This window comes from Ptiloglossa arizonensis, chromosome 13 (genome assembly GCF_051014685.1).
Source record: "Ptiloglossa arizonensis isolate GNS036 chromosome 13, iyPtiAriz1_principal, whole genome shotgun sequence".
In the NCBI taxonomy this organism is placed as follows: Eukaryota; Metazoa; Arthropoda; class Insecta; order Hymenoptera; family Colletidae; genus Ptiloglossa; species Ptiloglossa arizonensis.
This window is the reverse complement of record NC_135060.1, coordinates 4,015,996-4,037,816: the sequence shown is the minus strand read 5'-3', so window position 1 is coordinate 4,037,816 and position 21,821 is coordinate 4,015,996. Positions and strand designations below refer to the sequence as shown.

General features: G+C 47.3%; 1 protein-coding gene across 2 annotated transcripts in view; it reads right to left on the bottom strand.

Annotated features, from left to right (window-relative positions):
* LOC143154042 (uncharacterized) overlaps positions 1-21,821 on the bottom strand; it is a 79,694-nt gene that overhangs the window by 28,151 nt on the left and 29,722 nt on the right. For both annotated transcript variants that reach the window (XR_012993966.1, XM_076325801.1), the window contains exon 3: positions 21,435-21,705. Coding sequence is in view for 1 of the 2 variants with exons in the window: in XM_076325801.1 (XP_076181916.1) it covers positions 21,435-21,705 (271 nt within the window). In the remaining variant the exon portion in view is untranslated. The remainder of the gene's footprint in view (positions 1-21,434; positions 21,706-21,821) is intronic.

Below are 21,821 nucleotides of genomic sequence, written 5' to 3'. Positions count from 1 at the left end.
TGCGAGTAGCAAGGTAGCCGTAGAACGTCCAGCTCGACACGCGGAGTAAGAAACGTGAGGTCGGTGCCGCACTCGGCATAGGAGTGGTGAGGGTTCGAGAAGTAAATGGTACGAAACGGATACCGATAAAGTCCGAGTAACGAAAAGCGTTCTACATCGTTGGAACGTGGCGCGCACACGGTCGTTCGAGCCCGACAGACTGGAACGTGTTAATCCGGGGCTAAACCCTAACAAAATCGGCGGAGCCGAGGGGACTCGAGCCGAGCCGGAAACTTTCGTTCGAACGGCTCGATCGCACCCGTCACTTCTGATCGGAGCTGTACAGGCGTGGTGCAATGCGGCCCGGCGATCAGGAGGGACAAAACTCGGAGTCGTCGGCGGAACGTAGTCGGCGCTCGAGGGGTCCCACCTCCGTACAGAACGCGATCCTCCGTGTATTTTCATAAATATAATAATTTATTTCTCTCTCGAGGTAAATCCACACGGAGGATGTTGTAATCTTTGCGGTCGTCTTCGTCGTACCCCCCTGGTAGGCCCCCTGTTAGGCCCCTGGTACCCCCCGTTCGGTATCCACCGTTCCCCGTCGTCCTCGTGGCTCGTCGTCCGTGGATAGGTGGGTCGGCCGCGAGTGCAGCGTCGTCGGAAGGTAAGGTAAGGTAAGGGTGCGGCCAGACTCCGCTCTCGACTCCACCTCATTACCCGGCATTCTATGCAGAGACTGCGCTTATGGCTTATTATTGCTTTAGCTTAGCCAACCCGTCGGTTCCTCGGCTCTTCGTGTTCGTTTATGCGCGCGACACGCGTACACGGACGCACACCGTAACACCGTACCACCGTTCCACGCCGAGCGTCTACGTCGACGCGTATATACGTCCGTTCTGTCAGCTTCCACGTTCCTCGTCCGTGACAGCCCTCGGTTCCGCGTCAAATACGCCAAACTTGCGTATTTCGAACTCTTCATCGAGATTCCTTCCTCCGGGAGCTACACGAACGTACCACCCTAAACGGGAACTTGACTCCGAGCTGCGGATTCTTGCTCGAGGAATAGCCTAGAGGGAGGCAGGCTACGTTCAAGGGAGTGGAAAGTTTTCTTTTTCTTTTTTTTGGAAAATTTCTTTCTTTTCTTCTCTTTTTTTCACGAGGGCTGGGAGGGAACAATCGGAGCAGTTTCGTCGAGTTTCGGTCGAGAAGTTTGAGAAGCTTTTCGGTACGCGTGCAAGTACGGTAGATAGGGGAAGGATCAACTCGGAATTGCGAGGATCAACGTTGCTGATTGACGAAGATCGAGCGAGAGAGAACTGCGAAGAGATTTCAGACAGTCTCTAATCGCGAGTGTGTTCGGAAAGTTTGAAAATTCGAAAAGACGAGGTGCAGGGAACATTACCAGTCCGGTGAATATAAAAATAATTATGAGAAGTTTAACCAGCGATACGTTTCTGTAGTTATATTTCGAAAGTCGAGGAAACGATCGAGACGTTGAATATTTTTTAGATCGTCTCGAGCGTACCGATCGATGGGTTCGATCGCGTTTATCTCGAAAGGTTCTTTATCGTTTTGGAAAAAGCTAGCGATCAACGACAACGACGCTACTCGAGATTTATCGCGCTCCAAACTCGACGATCGTTTTCGAAGAAGATTCGTTTCGACGATGAACTTTTAACTCAACGTTTGACAATTATTCTCTTCTTCTCGGTACGTTGACGAGTTGGAATTACAAAAAAAAGGTCGCCGACCTCGAACACAAATCGCAAAGATAAGTTTTCTCTACCCAATGCTCCGGTTACCCCCGTTGAAGGAAAGATACGATTCGAGAAGATCTCCTGGAATTGAAATTTTCGAAGATTTTCAAAATCATCGACGTGGCAAGGTTTTCGAACCTCTTTCAGGGTTCAGAAGTATCGGGGAAGCTGAATCCGTGGACGATAATCTGCCGCCATTCGCTTCGCCGCGAACGAGGATAGTGATTTCAATGCATGGTTGTTTTAAAGTAAAACGCTCTTAAGGTACCGTCGATGTCTAATCTTTAAACAGTATAATCCGGGGTAAGGCCGAAAAATTCCTTTTCTAATGCTCGCGTGGTACACTCTCGAAGCCGATGTTCGAGAAAACAATGCACGCTATGGCTGACTTGGGCGCATGAGCGCAATTATTTCGCGAACTATCGAACGTACCACGAAGCTCGAACAAACTCGTTTCGATTTTCAGCGACGGAAACACATACGTCGAAGTTGAATTTTAGCAAAATTATTACCCGTGTGGATTTCAGTGACGTTTTAATCTTTCCTGAACGATACCGTGTAAACATCCACCGCGACCAATCACGTCCACCGAGATACACGTTGACCCTAAAACTGACAAACGGGTCAATTCAACCCGCTTCGAACTTAGTTTTCGAACGATTCGATCATCGACGAGCTTTTCGTCCGCGATATTCGGTGTCGATTATCGAACCAACAGCATTCGTAAATGAATCTCTTTCGTTCGACGATCTTCTTCGTGAATCGATTAGCTCTTTCGTTCGATGAAACGTACCGTACCGGGTCACCGAATAAGTTTCAACGAACGACGAAACTTATCGAACAACCTAGTAATTTCGAAGACACGCGAGTCACGATTGGAAGACAGTTACGAACAAGAATACGGTTCCAGTGTTAATAAGCTAAACCAAGAGTACCTTCGCGTAAATCGAAAACGATGCCCCGGCGAAAATCGTTTCAATTCCTCGAAGAAAGAAAAAGTAAAAGTCAGAGGATAGTAAAGGCATCCGCTAACGAGACAACCGGACGCGGTGTTCCACGGACGAGATATTCGCGAGACAACGTCGAATTAAAAACGAGTCGCAGAAAATGTGTCACAATTAACTCGTGTATCGGTCCGAGAGGAGGATCGATTCGCTAACGACGGAAACGATCGGTCCGATCGAGGTACAAGGTCCGTCCTGTCCGCGTTTAGGCGTCGTTTTATGCGAGGGCCGCCCCCTCCGATCGTACGTCGATCCGTCGGGCCCTGTTCCGTCGATCCCCACCCCGATTCTCATTTTGTATGTGCGCGCGCAATTATTGGGCCCGATCTTGTCCGAGAGTTCGTTACGCTGGTTCGCCTAGCAGGTACCAGCCGCGTCCACCTCTGCACGGTTGTGCGTAATGCCCCTGATACGACTTTGTCGGTATTATCTACACGGTGGACTCCCGGTGGCTTGGTAAAAACAGGACCGGCAGAGATTTAACCCTCGATAAAGCCGACCACCGGAATATCGCGAACCTCTACCTCCGTCGAGGATCGCTCCGAGCAGTCTTCTTTGTACGATTAACGGCTCGTGCGGAATTACAACTCGCAATTAGGACTCGGGATACTTGAAAGAATCAACTACGAGAAAACCAAACACCTACGACGAGTCGTTGAAAAAGAGAGAGAGAGAGAGAGAAAAGAAACAAAAAATGGACGTACTTCGTGGATGAAAAATAGGAGAAATGCGATCGGGTATTTCGTAAGTTTGAAATTCAAAGTTGATTAAAATCACAGTGTATGTAATAATTGAACGTTGCACGTATCGGAGAAAGAACGAAAGATCGGTCTTGGATTGAGAAACGTGTGGTTTCGGGGGCAGAGGGAACGAGAACAGTGACTCTTTACGGATGTTGCGAAGCTATCCGACTCGATGACTTACAATTCTTTCGGAAGCGATACTTTAGAATTGGAATTACATCGCGTTACTCGCGGAAAGTAAATTGGTAACCGATTCGACGAAACATATGCGAACTCTTTGCGAGAATGGTCAAGTTTTGTGTCTCGCCCAAAGCGGTTAAGATCTACGCGATAAAAGATCTACGTTGATCTACTATGGTTTTTGCGATCTAATTGGTCGAATTGTTACTTCTGTCTAACTTTTACGACGACTTTGAAGCCTTCTTTTCTGAATCTTCAACGTCGTTCCTATGTAATTTACGCAATAGGTTGTTCGATGTTACGCAATATTTATCGATCGACGAAACTCATCGAGCAAGCTATTAAGTACAAAGGCTCGTGTCGGAGCTGACGAAAGGGTCTCGTTCCCGCGGGGGATGAGAACGACCGCGAGGAGACGTTTCGTCGATATTTTCGCAAAGTAGCACGGGTGTCGGCGAGTTCAATCGAAGGATCCTCACCACCATCCGGGGCACCAAATTTGCAAGGTCTCGGGACAACCAGGGACGCGCGAAATTCGCTCGGGCAACGTCCGACCCGATCGCCGTGGCGCGCGTTCCTGTCAATAACAGTTTCCACGAACGCATAATCGCAATATTCCCCGAAAGATCCTAAGCGTAGATAGACGAAACAAGGTTCAGCAGGTAGGATCTAAACGGACGTAAGTAATGCACGGCGGAGGCCGAGTGTGCAGACGATATAAAGGAACAAATGAGTTTCGTGATCGTACCAGAGCCCGATCTTGTCTTGGGTTAATCGAGCAACGCCGCAGAAAACGAGCAGAACGAGACGCGTTCGCAGGGTGAATCGGTCCCGGCCGACGATGAGAGAGGAGAGAATGACGAGGGTGAATAATGTTCCGCGTCCGATTTGAAGAGACAAACTTTTGCATTATGCTAAGCACGTTCGAGCGTATATAGGCACCTCGCCCCGGTACCCGGATCCCCCTTTACGAACCCCTTAGCTACGACATCCCTACGACTCGTACGATCCTCTTCCCATCGCGATCGGATTAAGTTGTACAGAGTAGACGTTCTTCCACGTGGAAGCATTGTTTACGACGAGGTAAGTGGCCGCGAATCGTGCCCGGCCGAACGAGAATGTATTTATTCCGCGGCGAAAATGTCGGCCCGGGAATCAACCGACACCCGACCACCGGCCGACGCGCGCTGGTAGCGAAGCGATTCCACGCCGATAATAATTCACATTTCCCGATACCGAACTAGGACGCGCGATACAGGTGCACGGAAGAAAGGTCCGCGTTGTTCAGCAACGAGATCCCCGTATCCACCGACGATAAAGCTGTTTCGCCTTCGGTGAAATTAAAACGGATCGACCGAGTCGATGGAGGGTAGACTTGGCTCAATTCGGAGGGGAGGCGTTCATTTATTTCTCTTTGGGAATATTTCTGTGTCTTGAGAGGATTCGAGACTTTGGAGTATCATCGGGAAAGAATTGTTGCGAAATTATGAAAATTTGGTAGTAAATCTAGTTTACAAAATTCTATCGAAGGCAATTGAAAGGGATTAATCGAGTCGAAGGGTAGACTTGGTAATTTCGGAGGGAAGTAATTGATTTCTTTCTCTTTGGGAATATTTCTGTGTCTTGGGAGGATTCGAGACTTTGGAGTATCATCGGGAAAGAATTGTTGCGAAATTATGAAAATTTGGTAGTAAACGTAGTTTATAAAATTCTATCGAAGAGGATTTTCTATTGAAGGCAATTGAAAGGGGTCAATCGAGTCGAAGGGTAGACTCGGTAATTCCGGAGGGAAGTAATTGATTTCTTTCTCTTTGGGAATATTTCTGTGTCTTGGGAGGATTCGAGATTTTGGAGTATCATCGGGAAAGAATTGTTGCGAAATTATGAAAATTTGGTAGTAAATCTAGTTTACAAAATTCTGTCGAAGGCAATTGAAAGGGGTTAATCGAGTCGAAGGGTAGACTCCGTAATTTCGGAGGGAAGTAATTGATTTCTTTCTCTTTGGGAATATTTCTATGTCTTGGGAGGATTCGAGACTTTGGAGTATCATCGGAAAAGAATCGTTGCGAGATTAGAGACATTAGGAGCGTTATCGAACTTTAAAGAGAAAGTTCTTGAAACGTTTCCACTATGGTACGCACGCTGTCTCAAGAGTAACTCGGCAGATCGACTTGAAATTCAAGAACCTCGAGTAAACCGTCATCGACTCGAGATTTTCATTTCCGTTTCTCAACCGACCCAACGGAAAAGAAGAAACACACGTAGCTGAATATTTCCGATCGAAGAGATATCACCGAGATTACCTTCTCCGATAATAAAAGCCAGAGTTCGGTAAACTTAAATAAAGCTTTTAAAATTGAACGATACCGATACTAGGAACGAACAACCGCGGATACGAGCCGAGTGTACCGACATCGAAACTTTCGACGAACGCGTTTCGCGGGCGCCTCCTTTTCGTACCGTTTCGCGGTTTACGTTTCAATTACCGCAACGACGCTAATTATCCCCGAATTTTCATCGGCAGCCTCGGTAACGCGTTCTCGAGACGCGTCACTCGAAGAAACTCGAAAGAAAAGAGCAACACCCGGTTCACAACCGAACCGAGAGACCCTCTTTTCGCCAAGAGGTCATCCCTGACGGTTCGCGGCGGCGCTCAGCTCCGCGCCGGCGCTGAAATTTCAAACCTGGTTCGTACGTTATCGGTAATCCGCGATACAAACGATCCACGTTTGACATTTCAACGGCGGTACGCGGCTCGTATCTTAACGCGGCGTTTGAAAACGCTTATTTACATTCTATTTTTCAGCAATACCGTGGAGCGGGGCGATGCATTATCGAGGCCTGTACTTTGGGTACGTTTACCTCGGCGGGATGTAGGTTGCCGTTTAGATCGGGCCGACCTCTTTTCTCCTATGGCCATTTTTACGGAAACGAAATTCACAGAGTGGGCAGAGCCCGATTCCAGCCTCAGAAGTTCATCCACCGTGTAGCCGAGGTGCTATTGTTCGAGAGCCAGCCGACGGAGACGAGGTGGAGAGCAGCGAACGAGGTGGAGGAGGATGGTATCGAGAAAGAGGTGTACAACGGTGTGTTAGACACGTACGTTGCCCGTAGCTGTGTACACATCGATGAAAAGTAGGCCTTTCCCTCGGAGTTCGAGCGATTCGTACGCACCGGACGGACAGACGGACGGACGGCCAACGCGTACGTTAATTTCAATCGGCGCGGTGCAAACTTTTCGTTACAGTCTATTTCGCAAGTGGCCGCCGTCAAAGGTCATCTCGCGGGATTCCCGATAATTATTATTCCACGGTAGGTCGTTATCGTTGCGGTGAATACTTGCCGCGCGGTATCGTTCATCGTCGTTTAACCATTTCTTCGACGATTCGTCCGCCATCGACGATACACCACCGCGGTAACCCCGCGTCGAAGAAAACCTCGTTACCGAGTACAGGCCCACGAGTTCTCTCCCCGATCGGTTACTCGGAATTTCTTCCTCGACTTTTCGCCAAGTTATCCCCCCACCTGTTTCTCGGAATCTCACGGAGCGAGTCGGTAGCGCTCGATCACTCGGCGAGAGAGCTACAATTTTTCTTTTCTTTCTTTCTTTTTTTTTGTATCTTCTACTCGTTTAGAATCGTTGCGAGACGATCGAGGAGCGCACGATGTCGTTAAGATGGAAACGATACCGAACGCGACGATTCTCGAACGAGAAATAAATAAACCAGTCTATCGCATCGAGAAGAGTATTAAACGTATACTTTCGTACCGGATCTTTCATGAAAAATACCCTTTTTGCGTAAATTTCGATCCATTCGTTTCTCTCGTTTGGTCTTACATATAGTACACCACAAACCACGTATTCTCGATCTCTGTTGCAGTTAACAAACTTAACGTAGTTACGTATCAGCGAACGTAATTAAATTTTCACCGATCGAGGTACATCGATATCCAATATTTTTACCGGTAAATTACGTTCAAGCTCGTTGTACACGTATTGTTTATATTCGACGAAAGTGTAACGTTCGGTACGTCAAAGTCCACAGAGAACGCCAACGGAGAGGTACGTATGTGTCGGCTAGTGTTCACGTTAATGAAAGTTTTACTTCGACCGTGACGAGGTAAAATTTATCCATCTCTCGGCGAGTGCTGTCCCTGTACGGTATTGCCTTTCGGGTTGTCACGTGCGTGGGAGCCAGCTGTGAAAACTCGAGAGGCGAGTCGATGAAATTTAATCGCTTCCAGTTCGCTCGACTTTGTATACATCGGAGACGAGAATGATATACAGCGAGACCCATTGAGATTCAGTTCATTCCTAAGTAGGCGCACGGAGGTCTGGCAGACCCTCGCTGGAATACGTTATGTGCTCCTGCTCGGTATAGATTGGCTATTTTAATTGAATCGAAAAAAATCAAATACACTCCTTACGGAACGTACGTAAGGAGAAAATGGTACTTATTCGCAATTAAAGAGGGAAATAAAGAAATTAGGAATCGAACGGAGTGTCAACGCGTCGAATAGCTCGGCGGTCACTGGTGCTCCGAATTTGAAACGTCTCTTCGAAGCGTTTACAAGAATCGAAACCTAACATTCGTAAACTTATAAACAACGTTGCCGTTATTAGCCATAAAATGTCGAGGATATCTTCCAATATGGAAAATCAACGTGGAAGTCGACGCGTTCACCCTTCGACTGTGTCCCTCATTTACACGAACGGTTAATACGAAACAACGTTGTATATTTTTACTCCCTCCTGTCGCAAATCTCACCCTCCGTGACACTTCCATTCGTTGAATCAACAAGTTGAATACCTCGACCGAGTCGTCAACGTTTGAAAGAAACACGTGACAAAAGAACTGAATTTCTCAAACACTTGTTATAAGGGGGTTGGAGGTAAACACCTTGAAACTCTTATTTAATTTCGGCTCCCTGATTCTTTTCCGTTCAATGTTCACCATCTTCGTGAATTCGGACTACCAATTCGTAATAAAGAAATTCGATATCTCCAAAATACCGAGCTAAATCTGACGATAAAGTACAAAAATGACAATCGTTCGAAACCTGCATTCAAGAAACTGGCTCCACCGTTGCGTTCTCAGCAATGTTTAATTACAGATTCCCAGCGCGAGCCAACGATCTCGAAAACGTTCTATTTACCAATTTTGGTGGAAATCGGTGCTCCGGTAATATTTTTCGGATTTTTAGCCGTTCGAAGCACCGTGCGGCGCGTTACCGCGAAATTGAGTGCCGGGCACCGGTGACCCCCGTGGCACTCCACGTGTTAACGACAAACGAGACGATTCGAAAACGACGAAAATATACGATAGACCACGAGCCGCCTTACCCCGACCCTCGGGTCCCGAATGGTCCCCTCCCGACTTAATAAACAATCCAATAACAATCACGCGGCTTGGGTATCCCGTTTCCTGACGATTAAGGAACATCACGCCCACCGGGCGCGGTTATCAAAACCGATCGTTCGCCCCGGGTGTAACGAGCAACCGGACAAGAAACGCCTTTTGTCCGGCGATTTTTCGTCGTTGGCCGGCCAACGACGCCCGTGATTCACAGAACGAATCGGGCCCCGGTAGTGGTGAACGTATATACAGAGAGAGGATCGCGCAATAACGACGCGGTCTCGTACGCGGCGCACGGGGTTCCCGGTTGCTGGTGTGTTGCCGTGCGGCGGGCAGGAGGGCAGCGGGCAGGCGGGCGAGCGGGCGGGCGGGCGGGCGGGCAGCGGGCTGCGGGCGGGCGGGCGGGCAGAGCGGTGCGGTGCGGTGCGGTGCGGTGCGCGGCGAGCGCGCGCAGCATACATACGCGCGCGGTACGTACGTCCGTACACGGACCAATAATTCTCAATCGTCGTACGGAGCCGTTCGCTACGGGCCGCAAAGCGTCGTCCCTTAAATCTAGCAACGAGGCCGACCTTATCGGGGGCCTTCCACCGTGCGCCATTATTGTGAGATACTGTACGTCCTGATCCGTCGTTTAGAGCCCTATCCAGGCCGCGAATCTCGCGCGTTCGGCAGGCGGTTCCCTCGGTTCTTGGCGAGGGAACAGGACGCCCGGCGTTCACGTGTGGTTTTGTCCTCTTTCGTTGTACGTTCGCTGGCACGGGTTCGTTTCACGTTTGTACGAGTGCGAGAGCGTAGTCGGTCTCGCGTTCGCGTTCGCGGTGCTCGCTTCGACGGCACACATCGCGGGGGAGGAGCCGGACGGGGTGGTAGGAGGGGAAGGGCGCAGGTAATCAGAGGCACTAAACCACGATACCGTGCTGGCAGTTAGAGGCCTCTATCTCTCCTGTCGTTGGTGGTACAACACGCCCGGTATTATTTGCAGGCTGCCACATTTGTCGTAGGTGGTCTTGCGACAGTGGCGTCGCGCGGCCCGTATAAACGACGCCGTCTCTACGACACGCCGTGGTTCTCCTTCGCCTTCGCCGCAGATCGCGGGATAACGAACGCCTCCGAGAGCCCCCGAGAGCCTCCGGATCGACCGCCACCGCCGCCGCCACCGCCGCCGCCACCCCCATGGGTGCTTTCCTTCCTTCTTTCCTTCCTTCCTTCCTTTCTACCTTCTCTCCTCTTGTTCCTTCTTCACCCTCGGCACGGATCCGCGCCGCCCGGTTCGGTAACCCGTGACTGATTAACGAGAGAATTAACGAAGATCAACGCCCGTGGCGCAACGGGGAACCGAAATTTACGGCCGACGCGGACCGATTCCTGAATTACGGAGCTCAACCGAGGGACCCCGTATCTCTTTCGGGATCTGCCGATCGCCGCGCGGATTCTACCTGGACCGGTGTTTCGCAGAACGGAGGATTTTTCGGATTCCCGCGCGTGGAGAACGAAAACGAGGCGGCGCGACCGACCGGTAAAAGTACCGCGGAAACCAGCGACCGTGTACTCGACCATTCGAAACCAGGGGGATGAAAATAGAAGACACTCCAGGTCTGGTGTATTCCGGTGACACGAGTGCCACGTTCGACGATCACGGTGCAGACGAACTCGCATCGATATCGTAGAGTAATCGCAGGACGAACGTTTACCTTGTCGCGAGTGTTAATTTCAGTCGCGAAATTTTCTATCGAGACACGCGCCCGATGTGAACAGATATAGGTTTCTCTTGCGTTCGTTTCGACGAAAGTTCTCATTTGGAAAACTCACGCGTCTTCTATTAATCGCTGCGATCCCTGGATTGCAATTTTCGAGGGCGTCCGGGTTCCTTTGGCCGACTACTTTTCAAGTTGGTACTATCACTTTCGGTACTCGAGTTTCGGCACATAACGATAGTTTGCACCGTGGAAAGGAAAATGTTACTTTTCTTAATTCTTAAAAAGAAACTCGACCGACCACCGATCGTCCAATCGAGGACGAAAATGGGAGGCAACGAGGACAGAAGAGACACGATCGAAGATACTGTTAACGCGACGAGAATGTAACAAGATCCTTCGAGACTGTTTGGAAAAGTGTTGTATACAAAATTTCAGCACATAACGATAATTTATCTGGTAAACGAAAAAATGTTACTTTTCTTAATTTTTGGAAAAGTATTTCGAGCGAATCGAAGAGGAAGATAAGGGGTAACGAGGACACGGAAGAGAAACGATCGAAGAGGGATACCGTTGACGCGACGTGGATAACCGCGCGACAACTTCTCAGGGAAGGATGTATTTACGAGAGCGTGGCAAGATCCTTCGATAATGGACGAGAGAGGTGTACCGGGTCGCCGCGTTCGTCATAACGGGCGGACGAGATCGATGGCGGAGTAAAGAGCATCGATGGGAGTGGAGGTTACGTACAATCGAACACGCTTCCTCCCGCGAATACTCCTACGTAGCCGAACAATTTCGCAAGCCGCGATGAAAGTAGATCTTCGTTGACTCAGATACGAAGCATTCGACCGCGTTGGAGATACGCGTAAAACTCTCGGGTTCTCTCGCTCGACCGATTAGATTACCGCGGCCCGATGCTGTCATTTATAATGGTAAACGTTCAAACTCGAGAGATCGTTACTGTACCAGGAAAGCTGTCCGCCGGAGACACGCGGGCTATTTTATCGCCGGCATCGGCCAACCTGAGACATTTTCCCGGTAAGTACCAACGAAATTCTTCGAATACGTCGTGATTTTAAACGGTCGATTCGTCGCGTCGAGTCGCGCCGGTGATCGAAACGGTGACTCGAACGCGAAGGACGCGAGTCGAGCTCGAGACGACTGGAAACTGTTCTGTCGTCATCGGTGTCCAATACCTGCGACCAAACGACGCTTCTCACTTCGCGCTGAAAAATCATTCAGGAAATTCTTCTTACGAGATATTCTTCCATCTTGTTTCTTTTTTTCATCTCGAGGGGAATCGAGTAACGTTTCGAAAATTAATTTACAAACGATCGGTGGACATTGGGTACAGAAATATTGAAAAATCTGACAGTGTATTTTCTGTCTTGGGTACAGAAATATTGAAAAATCTAAAAGTGTATTTTCTGTCTTGGGTAGAGGAATATTGAAAAATCTGTCTCGAGTTTACGGAATTTCCAATTTTGCAACACCGACGAGGCAACGAAGAAGGTATCGGAATATTTAGTACGACGAATTTAAATGTAAAAAATTAATTTATCGAGAAGACGAAAAGATCGAAAAAGATTCGAGGACCACGGTCGAGCGACGCAGGTATCGAAGGTACGTTGAAATCGTAGAGGTAATTTTTCACTCGAACGCGTTCCGAAATCCTCACCATCGATGGCAATTACATTCTCAAAGTATCGAGGGGATTTCACCGCGAGAATCCAAGAAATCAGCCGATTCGATGTCCTCGTGGTCGCTAGTTAGCCACCTAACGACTCCGAGGCGGTAACTACTTCGAGGAGCTACGAAGAATGCTACCGAGCGATGTTCACCGCGCGAAAGAAATCCGTCTTTTCGCCAATAAATTACAGCCAACGCTATTAGTCGTCGGTGTACGCGATACTAAATCTTGATTAAGCGAAATAACCTTTTTCATCGATTCCGATCGGTAAATCCGTGTTCCATCCAGCGGTATCTTTCCAACTCCTCGTTACAGGTGTGGACGTTCGGTCCGTGAAACTCTGGTAGTCGTTACTAAACACCGAAAAAACTTGGAAGATCGTCTCGCTCGAGTCAGTTCTTAAGTATTCGTAAACCCTATCTCTCCTCCATCGATGGTAATTTCAATCTCGGTGAGACGCAACCGACTTTGCGTCATCGAGGAAGCTCGAGAAGTTTCTCGCTTAAAGACCTTTTAAGTCATCGCGTAGCTACGCAAATGAGTCGAATGCAGAAACCAGAGACACAGAGTATTATTGTTTCACGATCCGGTATTACTTATCGTCGTACATCGAAACACCGATAACGATCCTTTTTCGATCGAAACGCGTTCGAAAATCTCCCGCCTGGAGAGCCCGTGACGTTCTCGTTGAATTGGTTCGGTTTCGCTCGAGTAAGTTCAACGAGTCGAGTACGGAAACTGAAGGTGACGTCGTCGATGTTGCTCGTCGGTGAATATCGAAATATCGATGAATCGTTTCTCGATGTAAACGTACTTTAAAATCTCCCGCGTAATTCTCCGTAACGTACTCGATAGATCGGTTCGGTTCGCCAGGAGGAAATTCAACGGTGAAACTCGAAAAATCGAAGTTCCGTCGTTGGTATTGCTCGTCGGCGAACTTCCGCTCGCGAATGATATCGTTCGCGATCGAAACGCGTTCGAAAATCTCCGGTACCGATTACCGGTGACATTCCCCGCAAATGGATTCGGTTTCGCTCGGGGAAACCCGACGAATCGGACGGACGTCCTCGAAGTCGCAAGTTGGCCGTTGCGCGACACCGCGTAGTCCATCCGTGGAAACCGAAGCGTACCGTGACCGTCCCGTGGTCTTTGAAATTCCGAGGAACATCTCGAAACGAGGCGATCCGACGCCCGCGTCAATTTCCACTGTTGACAAACGAGGACCAAAGAGGGGCTAACGGTTAGGGAACGATTAATAAAGATGCGCGGGCACGCGTTCCACCGGATATAAGGCCCACACAGGGCACCGCGGACGTGTGTACGTACGAGCCGTGCGTCCCTGTATCGTCTCGTTCTCGCCAACTACAGAAGAAAACACGGTATAGGGCCCCCTAGGTATAAGTGAACCGGTGTGCGCGCGTCGGGACGCGTGCTCGTGTATCCTATCTCGGCGCGAGTCTACGCACACGGCACGGTGAACGCGCGCGTTCACCTACACGCGCATAACTCGGACGTAAAACAAGCTCGCGAGCGCAAACCACGGCCCCGTGCTGGGGTACGGATGGGCTAACGGATGGACGGACGAACGGACGGACGAACGGACGAACGAACGGACGGACGGACGGACGGACGGACGGATCGACACACAGCACGCGCGCATGAATATGTAGGATGTCTGGAAAAAAAGACGAGGAAAAGTGGGGGCGGCAAAGTCTCGACGCGCATAGTAATCGGAGCCGCGTCATGCCAATAACATCGCGCGGCGATCGCCTAATGTTCCGATCGATAAACCTTCTCGATCGAGAAGAGTTTTCCTCGCCTCCGCGCTCCGTGGCGATAAGTGTCGCGCGCACACGGGTGGGGGTGGAGCATACCGGTAAAGGGTGGGGGGACGCGCCCCGCTGATTTACGCGTTTGTTGCACGCTGAAACCCGGGGAAGCCGGTGACGGGAGGGGGGAATGGGAGAGAAAAAAGAAGGAAAAAAACGAAACGAAACGAAACGAAACGAAACGAGACGAAACGAGACGAACCGAGCGGACTGGCCGACGGAACGAAAGAATCGGGGCCCGAGGAGGAAGGGAGCAGGGACGGGGGGGACGCGTGTGCCGCGTACGAACACACGCGCGAACGACCGTGCTAAAACGGGCGCGGGTAGGTGGCTTTGCACGAGGAGAGTTTACAATTTTCTGCACGACGCTCGTTCGAATGCCAGTAACGTTGCGGATGCCAATTGCCGATAATTCAAGGTGTACCTACCCACGATATAACGTGGCACGGCCACGATGCTGACAGATTGTTGGGTACCGGTACAAGACCTCGCGCGCTCGACGCAGGGGCCCCCCTTTAAACGCGCAACATTTTGGCGCGTCTTGTCCGAGGGGCTTCGAACATCCACCGGTGGTGAATCATTTTACGGTCGAAGGCGGATTCCCGCTTATGCGTCCTCGAACCGTTCCTCGACGGTTCTTGCGCGGAGGTGTTCGCCGCGTTCGCCGCGTTCGTCACCCTCCCGTCCGGGGGTTCCTTCGAACAACGGACTTCGAGCGATCGTCTGCTTCGACGATGATAACGTGGACGAACCGTGACACGATCCGTGCTTATTTCAACCGCAACGAAAACCTGGATTTACGGTTATTTGGCTCTCCGCGAAAACGTGGATTCACGGTTATTTGGGTCTCCGCGAAAACGTGGAAGAAAATCTGTGCTCGTTCGAGTTTCCACCAAAATTTCGATTCGTGCTATTTGAATTTCCATGAAAATCTAAATCTATCGGTAGTTGAATTTTTACGAATACGTAGATCCGTGGTTATTTCAGTTTCCACGAAAATGTGGATCCATTTTTATTTGAATTTCCACGAAAATATGGATCCGTGGTTATTTTAGTTTCCACGAAAATGTAGATCCGTGGTTATTTGAATTTCCACGAAAACGTGGATCCACGGTTGGTCGATTTCTTCGCGAAGTGACACTTTCTTCGATGACGCGCTTTCGAAGTTTACTCGTTTCTATCCTTCTTCTTAATTGGAAAATATCGTCACCGTATACGGTTCGTGTATTTCGGCAAGGAATCAGGGGTGTTTCCATAATATGGAACAGAAAATTTAAAAAACGCGATTTAACCGTGTTATTCCGTTCTCGACCGTCTCTGTTTACTCGTAATGTAAATACGTCTGTATATACGTTCCAGTGGTTAATGGTCGGGAAAATTGCCCGTATATACATATATATATATACGTTAACGAGATAAATGGGTTAACTGGAATACAGAGTGGCCTTACGAAGGCTGATCGCAACGTCCGATTCGATAAAATTTCTACCAGGACCGAGTTTTCTTTTTTCCTGCGATACCTACAGTCGTTGCCGCGTAATCGCGCGCCCCCTACATATTTTCTTTCGTTACACTTCGCTCGAAATTATGCGAAAAATTACAATACGTGACCGTTTCTTTCGCATTAAACGCGTCACATTCTTCTGGACGGTATTCAGCGCATAAATATTTACAACGCAAAGGCTCGGTACCATTGAACGCGTCAGCGCGCAAAACGCGTTTTCCTTTTTTTTTTTTTTTATCGCTAAATATCTCCTCGATTATTAACACGGGTTTATCGTTTCTCAGTTCTAAATCTACTCGTGCACCTTCGTCGCGATTGCGCGTAAATTAGGCTTAATGGCAACGCGTTCGAGTCTCGAACCTTTTACACCGTCCTTTGTACATGAATTTTCTTTCTATACGGTGTAATAAAGACGCGGTTATTATTATTATTAAATCTTCGCGCGATTCCCCGGCCACTCTGTACGACCGATATCGCGAAGAGTATTAACCCTTGGGACGACTTCCGTCGAGTTGAACTTTTCTGGTTATCCGAGAACCCCTCTGGAACTTCAATTCTATCGGTTTCGAATGTAACGAGTTTATAGTATTTCTGTTTGCGTAGAATAGAAACGATCGAACAATAAACACAATCGACCGTACTTTGTTTTCGGTAACGAAACGATCGTAGGGGTGAAAACGCAAGCTCGAGAAAATTGCGAGCTTCGGAGAATTGTAATGTAATTGTATTAAATTTACTGAACCGATACCAATTACGGGCAATTATAACGATTCGATAGTAATTGTAGCGAATATCTACCGAATATCTACCGTGAAAAATATAAAAAAAAAGAATTTCAATTCGAAGTTCGATCGTTTTCGATACGGTACGATACGATAAAAGAAGAAAATATTCCTCGAGCGCAATAGTTTACAAAATGCACGAGCAAAGGATTGATAATTTTGAAACAAGTTGAAAGTAATTTAGAAATGCGTGGGTTGGGTTCGTTTGCAAGCCCCGGAAGCCGTGGCATCGATTGCGGCACTCGCGGTGTTCCTTTTAGAAATTCGCGAAAGAAGAACAAACATTCGTCCGAGAATTTAATGGGAAAACGGCGACGATGATAGAAGGCACAACCTCTTGACATTCAATCGCGCGTATGCCTTTTAATATTAATGCACCGCGTTGGCACCTACGTATAGGAAGCGAATACGCTTCGAGTCGCGACGCTTGAATTTACGACGTATTAAATTGCGCTACTCGATATCATTGTAATTTTCTCAGATGGGCATAAAACTGTGTGCTTACGGGGAAGGGAACGACGGACTGGAAGGACTGGAGTCCAAGTCGCGTTTCCAGAAGTCCAATTAAAGCGAGTGGTACGTACGACTGGACGTGTCGGTGATCTTTCATCGACCATTTTCGTAAGAAAATGAATTTTCAATGGTCCTTCGTCGATCATTTTCGCGAGAAAATTGTCAGTGATCTTTCATCGACCATTTTCGTAAGAAAATGAATTTTCAATGGTCCTTCGTCGAGCATTTTCGCGAGGAAATTGTCAGTGATCTTTCATCGACCATTTTCGTAAGAGAATGAATTTTCAATGGTCTTTCATCGACCATTTTCGTAAGAAAATGAATTTTCAATGGTCTTTCATCGACCATTTTCGTAAGAAAATGAATTTTCAATGGTCCTTCGTCGATCATTTTCGCGAGAAAATTGTCAGTGATCATTCATCGAGCATTTTCGTAAAAAAATTGTCAGTGATCTTTCATCGACCACTTTCGTAAGAAAATGAATTTTCAATGGTCTTTCGTCGATCATTTTCGCGAGAAAATTGTCAGTGATCATTTATCGAGCATTTTTGCGAAACGAAACAATATTTCCAAAAATTCTGTACCGAAATAATAACTGTTCGAGCTACTATTTATTTTTGTCTCGACTGTTCCGAAGAAATATTTTACTTACTTAGAAAATTATAAATTTTCCTGAAACTGTGAAACGTGGATAGATCACGAGGGCAACGATGCGTGTCGTTCGAAAAAGAAGGTATCTATCTGTCGCTACAAAAATTAAAAAAAAAACAAGAAGAAGAAGAAGAATATTTATTACTACGAAAATCGACGAAACTGTGCGCAAGTTCGAGCGGTATTCGCGCTCCCAAACGAATGCGCTTCTCTTTAATAAAACGGCGAACAACGTTGAAAATTCACTCGCGAGAACTCTGATTAACGCCCCGGTTTCGCCTCGCTCTACCATTCGCGTTGATCACGTGACGTATAATTAAATTAATAATAATACCGCCGCGAAGAGAGTTTTCCGACTTTCTTATTCCCAGAGCTGTCTCGTTGACCCGTTTTTTTCTCTCTCGAGAAAGAGGGAGAGAAAAAGATTTTTCTGTCGGGTCTGCTCGTTCGGTTTCTATTTTCAACGGTTCCCCGACTAATTAATATGCAACAACCTACTTGGTGTTGCACGTTGCTCGATCGTGGCGTTTGATATCGGATGGAAAATAATTGCAATTGTTGCGTCCTTGACGAAATTACGACGATCATCGGTACTTAAAAATTAATCGTCTCTGGATCGGATACGATGCACGTGTCGTTAACCGTGTCGCGCGAATATCGTTGTTTCTCGTCGAGGGAATCGCGACGGAGTCGCGAGTCGACATTGAATTTCGTATAAAATCGGGAAACACGTTCACGGGGAGGTTCGAATTGTCGCAAGAAACTCACGGGGAACGAGTATCGTCGCGTGCAACAATTTACGAGCAATATATATGGTTTAAAAAACGGTGGAGAGTCGTTCAGGGACAACGAATGCCAGCGGGTAGCTGTCGACCAGTCGGATGGACGAACCGGTGAAAAAAGTGCGCGAATCGATCGAAACCGATCGTAATAGATTCGCGAGATTCATCGAGAATATCACCAGTATCGATAAATCCCGAGTTATGAAAAGTTCACCAGCCAGAATGGTTAAAATTCATCACGGGTATACACCCAGTCGGCCTCTACTTCTTGCAACTGTTCGATGTGTCTTTAAAAAGACACCTGGGTCGCTAACCACCCGCCATGTTCACCCGATTTGGTTCTCTGGAATTGTACACGATTTTTCGATTTCTCATTAAAAACTAAGTACAAAGAGAAAAGCTGTTCGACTCGATTTCGAGGATCAGAGACACTTTGCTTTATTTCTCTTCTCGCCATCTACGAAAGTGCATCGAACACGTTGAAAGAGATTCTATATTCGTTCTACCTAGTTTTTCGCAAGTTCGGGTACAAGTGTATATTCGTCTGTTTCGTAATACGAAAAATAAGGAAGATTATCGATCGGAATAAATACGTGTCGGTTAGTTGAAAAGAGAAAGATAAATGCGTGGTTCAAAATGGCCTCCAATTGCAGTGATGCAGGCTCGCAAACGACGCGGCCAATCGACTGTCCCAGCACGCACCGTCTCCAAGGTTACTTCGGAACTTTACTTTTAAACTATCCATATTTCGACGAATCGTCGTTCCTTTATTTTCAATATCGACGAGATTCGACTTCGGTGGAAAAATGATAACTTTTCTTGCGTTCTCTTCGAAGGGCGATATCCACCGATGCATCGAATCGAACGGGACGCACTTTTAACGAATCGACGATTAAAAGAACCAACGATCCTTTATGAGAGATCGTTGCCACGATCGAAGTTGGGAAACGTTTAAAGGAGAGCGTGAATCTTGCACGGTTGCCGATAAACGAGCAACTCGATGGTTGGCACGTTGACCGTCGCGCCAGTTTTCCGTGTCATTAACCTTAAAGCGTTCTTCCGTTCGGTTACACGCTCCGAGTCTTCGGGACGGAAAAATGTCGCGAACGTATCGGAACTCGTGTCTTTTACTTGTTAGAGTGAACGAAGAAAATACACGAGCGTCCTGTTTATCATTGGAACGTTCCATAAGTTCCTACCGTTCGTCTCTTTACCGTATAAAATATCATTTTAATTTTACCCACGAAGCTACCGAGTCCAGTCCTCCAATTGTTTCCATTATCTTCAAACGTCTGCAAACACACGATTTTGACGCGTTGAGATGTTTCTCCAGCTGACAAACTCCTCGTTTCGTTCACCGGATCGCGAATCGTGTCTTGGTCCGTCTTGACCGGACGTCCGGTTACTGGTTCATCTTCCGGATGAAAATTTCCCTTGCGAAATCGATCGAACCACTTTCTGCGCGTACGAGCTACCAAAACACCTTCTCCGTGAATGTATTTTGATACCAAAAATAGCGGCAAAGTCACAGTTACCAATCGAGTAATTTGAAGAAATTTCTTTTTTAACAAATAAGTCGAAGCGATGGTTTCGATGGTTCTAGAGTTCTGGTTACGTAAAATGTCAGGTGAAGGACTTTGGGGAGTAGTTTTCTTCCATAGTTCGTATCCCTTGGTCTCTGGTTAGATCCGCCCGTTCGTTTCCTTAGGGACAGAGGGCACGAACCAACAAGCATGCTCCGTTTCTTTTTACAAAATGGTAAATCTTTTGAAAGGATCTTTGAAGAAGGTAAACGAGCCCGGTCAGCTCGATTACGACTTCGGTGTTGAACTATAAAAATCACTATTTTCTTACGGTAGAATTTTTTTTCCTTTCTTTCCTTTTATCGTACAATTCCTTTACGCTGTGAGTTTTTTCACCGTGGTGTTCTTTCACGCTGGATTTTTTTACGACAGTATCTTCTCTACGATGGCTTCTTTAGCCGTGGAATCTTCTTGCAGTGGTACTTTTTTTTTATCGTAGATCTAGCGAACTTTTTCACGATGGTACTTCTTTTTCGCAGCAAATTTTCTCATATTTGAATTTTCCTTGTAATACTTCGTTCACCGTAGAATTTCTCCAATCATTTTTCGGTGGTTTATTTCACCGTAGAATGTCTCGCGCTAGAATCCTTTCGCGGTGGTATTTTTTATCCTAGAATCTCTCGCGGTGGAATTTTTTTCAATGGTCATTTTTCGCACCGCAAAATTTCGGAATCTCCTTACGATACGATATTTCTTTGCGTTGGAATCTCTCCGCGATAGTATTTTCTTTATCGCAAAATTTTCTCCACTACATATTTCTTCGCGTTACAATTTCTTTGCGATGCTTTTCCCTTTTCGTCGCAAAATTGCGTCTACGCTGGAATCAAGTGTATCGCATACATCCCTTCGTATTAGAATTTCTCTACAATGATACTTTTTCTAAAAATTGTGTCTACGCTGGAATCAAATATATCACACACATCCCATCGTATTAGAATTTCTCTACAATGATACTTTTCCTAAAAATTGTATCTACGCTGGAATCAAATATATCACACACATCCCTTCGTATTAAAATTCTCTACAATGATACTTTTTCTAAAAATTGCGTCTACGCTGGAATCAAATATATCACACACATCCCATCGTATTAGAATTTCTCTACAATGATACTTTTCCTAAAAATTGTATCTACGCTGGAATCAAATATATCACACACATCCCATCGTATTAGAATTTCTCTACAATGATACTTTTTCTAAAAATTGTGTCTACGCTTACACTACGCGTAATACTTTTCTCATCGCAGAATTTTCTCCACGTTGAAATCTCCTTACGATACATATATTTCTTCGCGTTATAATCGTTACCATCACCATTTTTTTTTTTATTTTTTTCGTTCACCATAGCCGAGAAACGACGAAACACCAAACTTACCGAGCATCTTGCTGAGATCGGCGTTGTGGAGATCGGGATTCTCGTCGGCGAGTTTCTTGCGTTCGACTTTTGCCCAGACCATGAACGCGTTCATCGGTCGACGTATCCGTTGCTCCTTCAGGCTTCTCTGGGCTGTGCTGCCTGGATGGCACATCTTCACTCCGGCGGGAATCGGCGAGATGCCTTGTTGATAATCCAGAGACGGACCGGAAGCCAACCAGGACATGTCCTCCAGCCGTTGTTGCGCCGGACCGGTCAGCATACCCGGGATCTGAAACGGTGGATTCATCGAAATGAGATCGACCGGTAACGATCGTCCCTGGGTTTGTTCTCGGTAATTACGCGCTTATTAACCGAAACAGGTGAAAGTCGCGCTCGATACTCGCG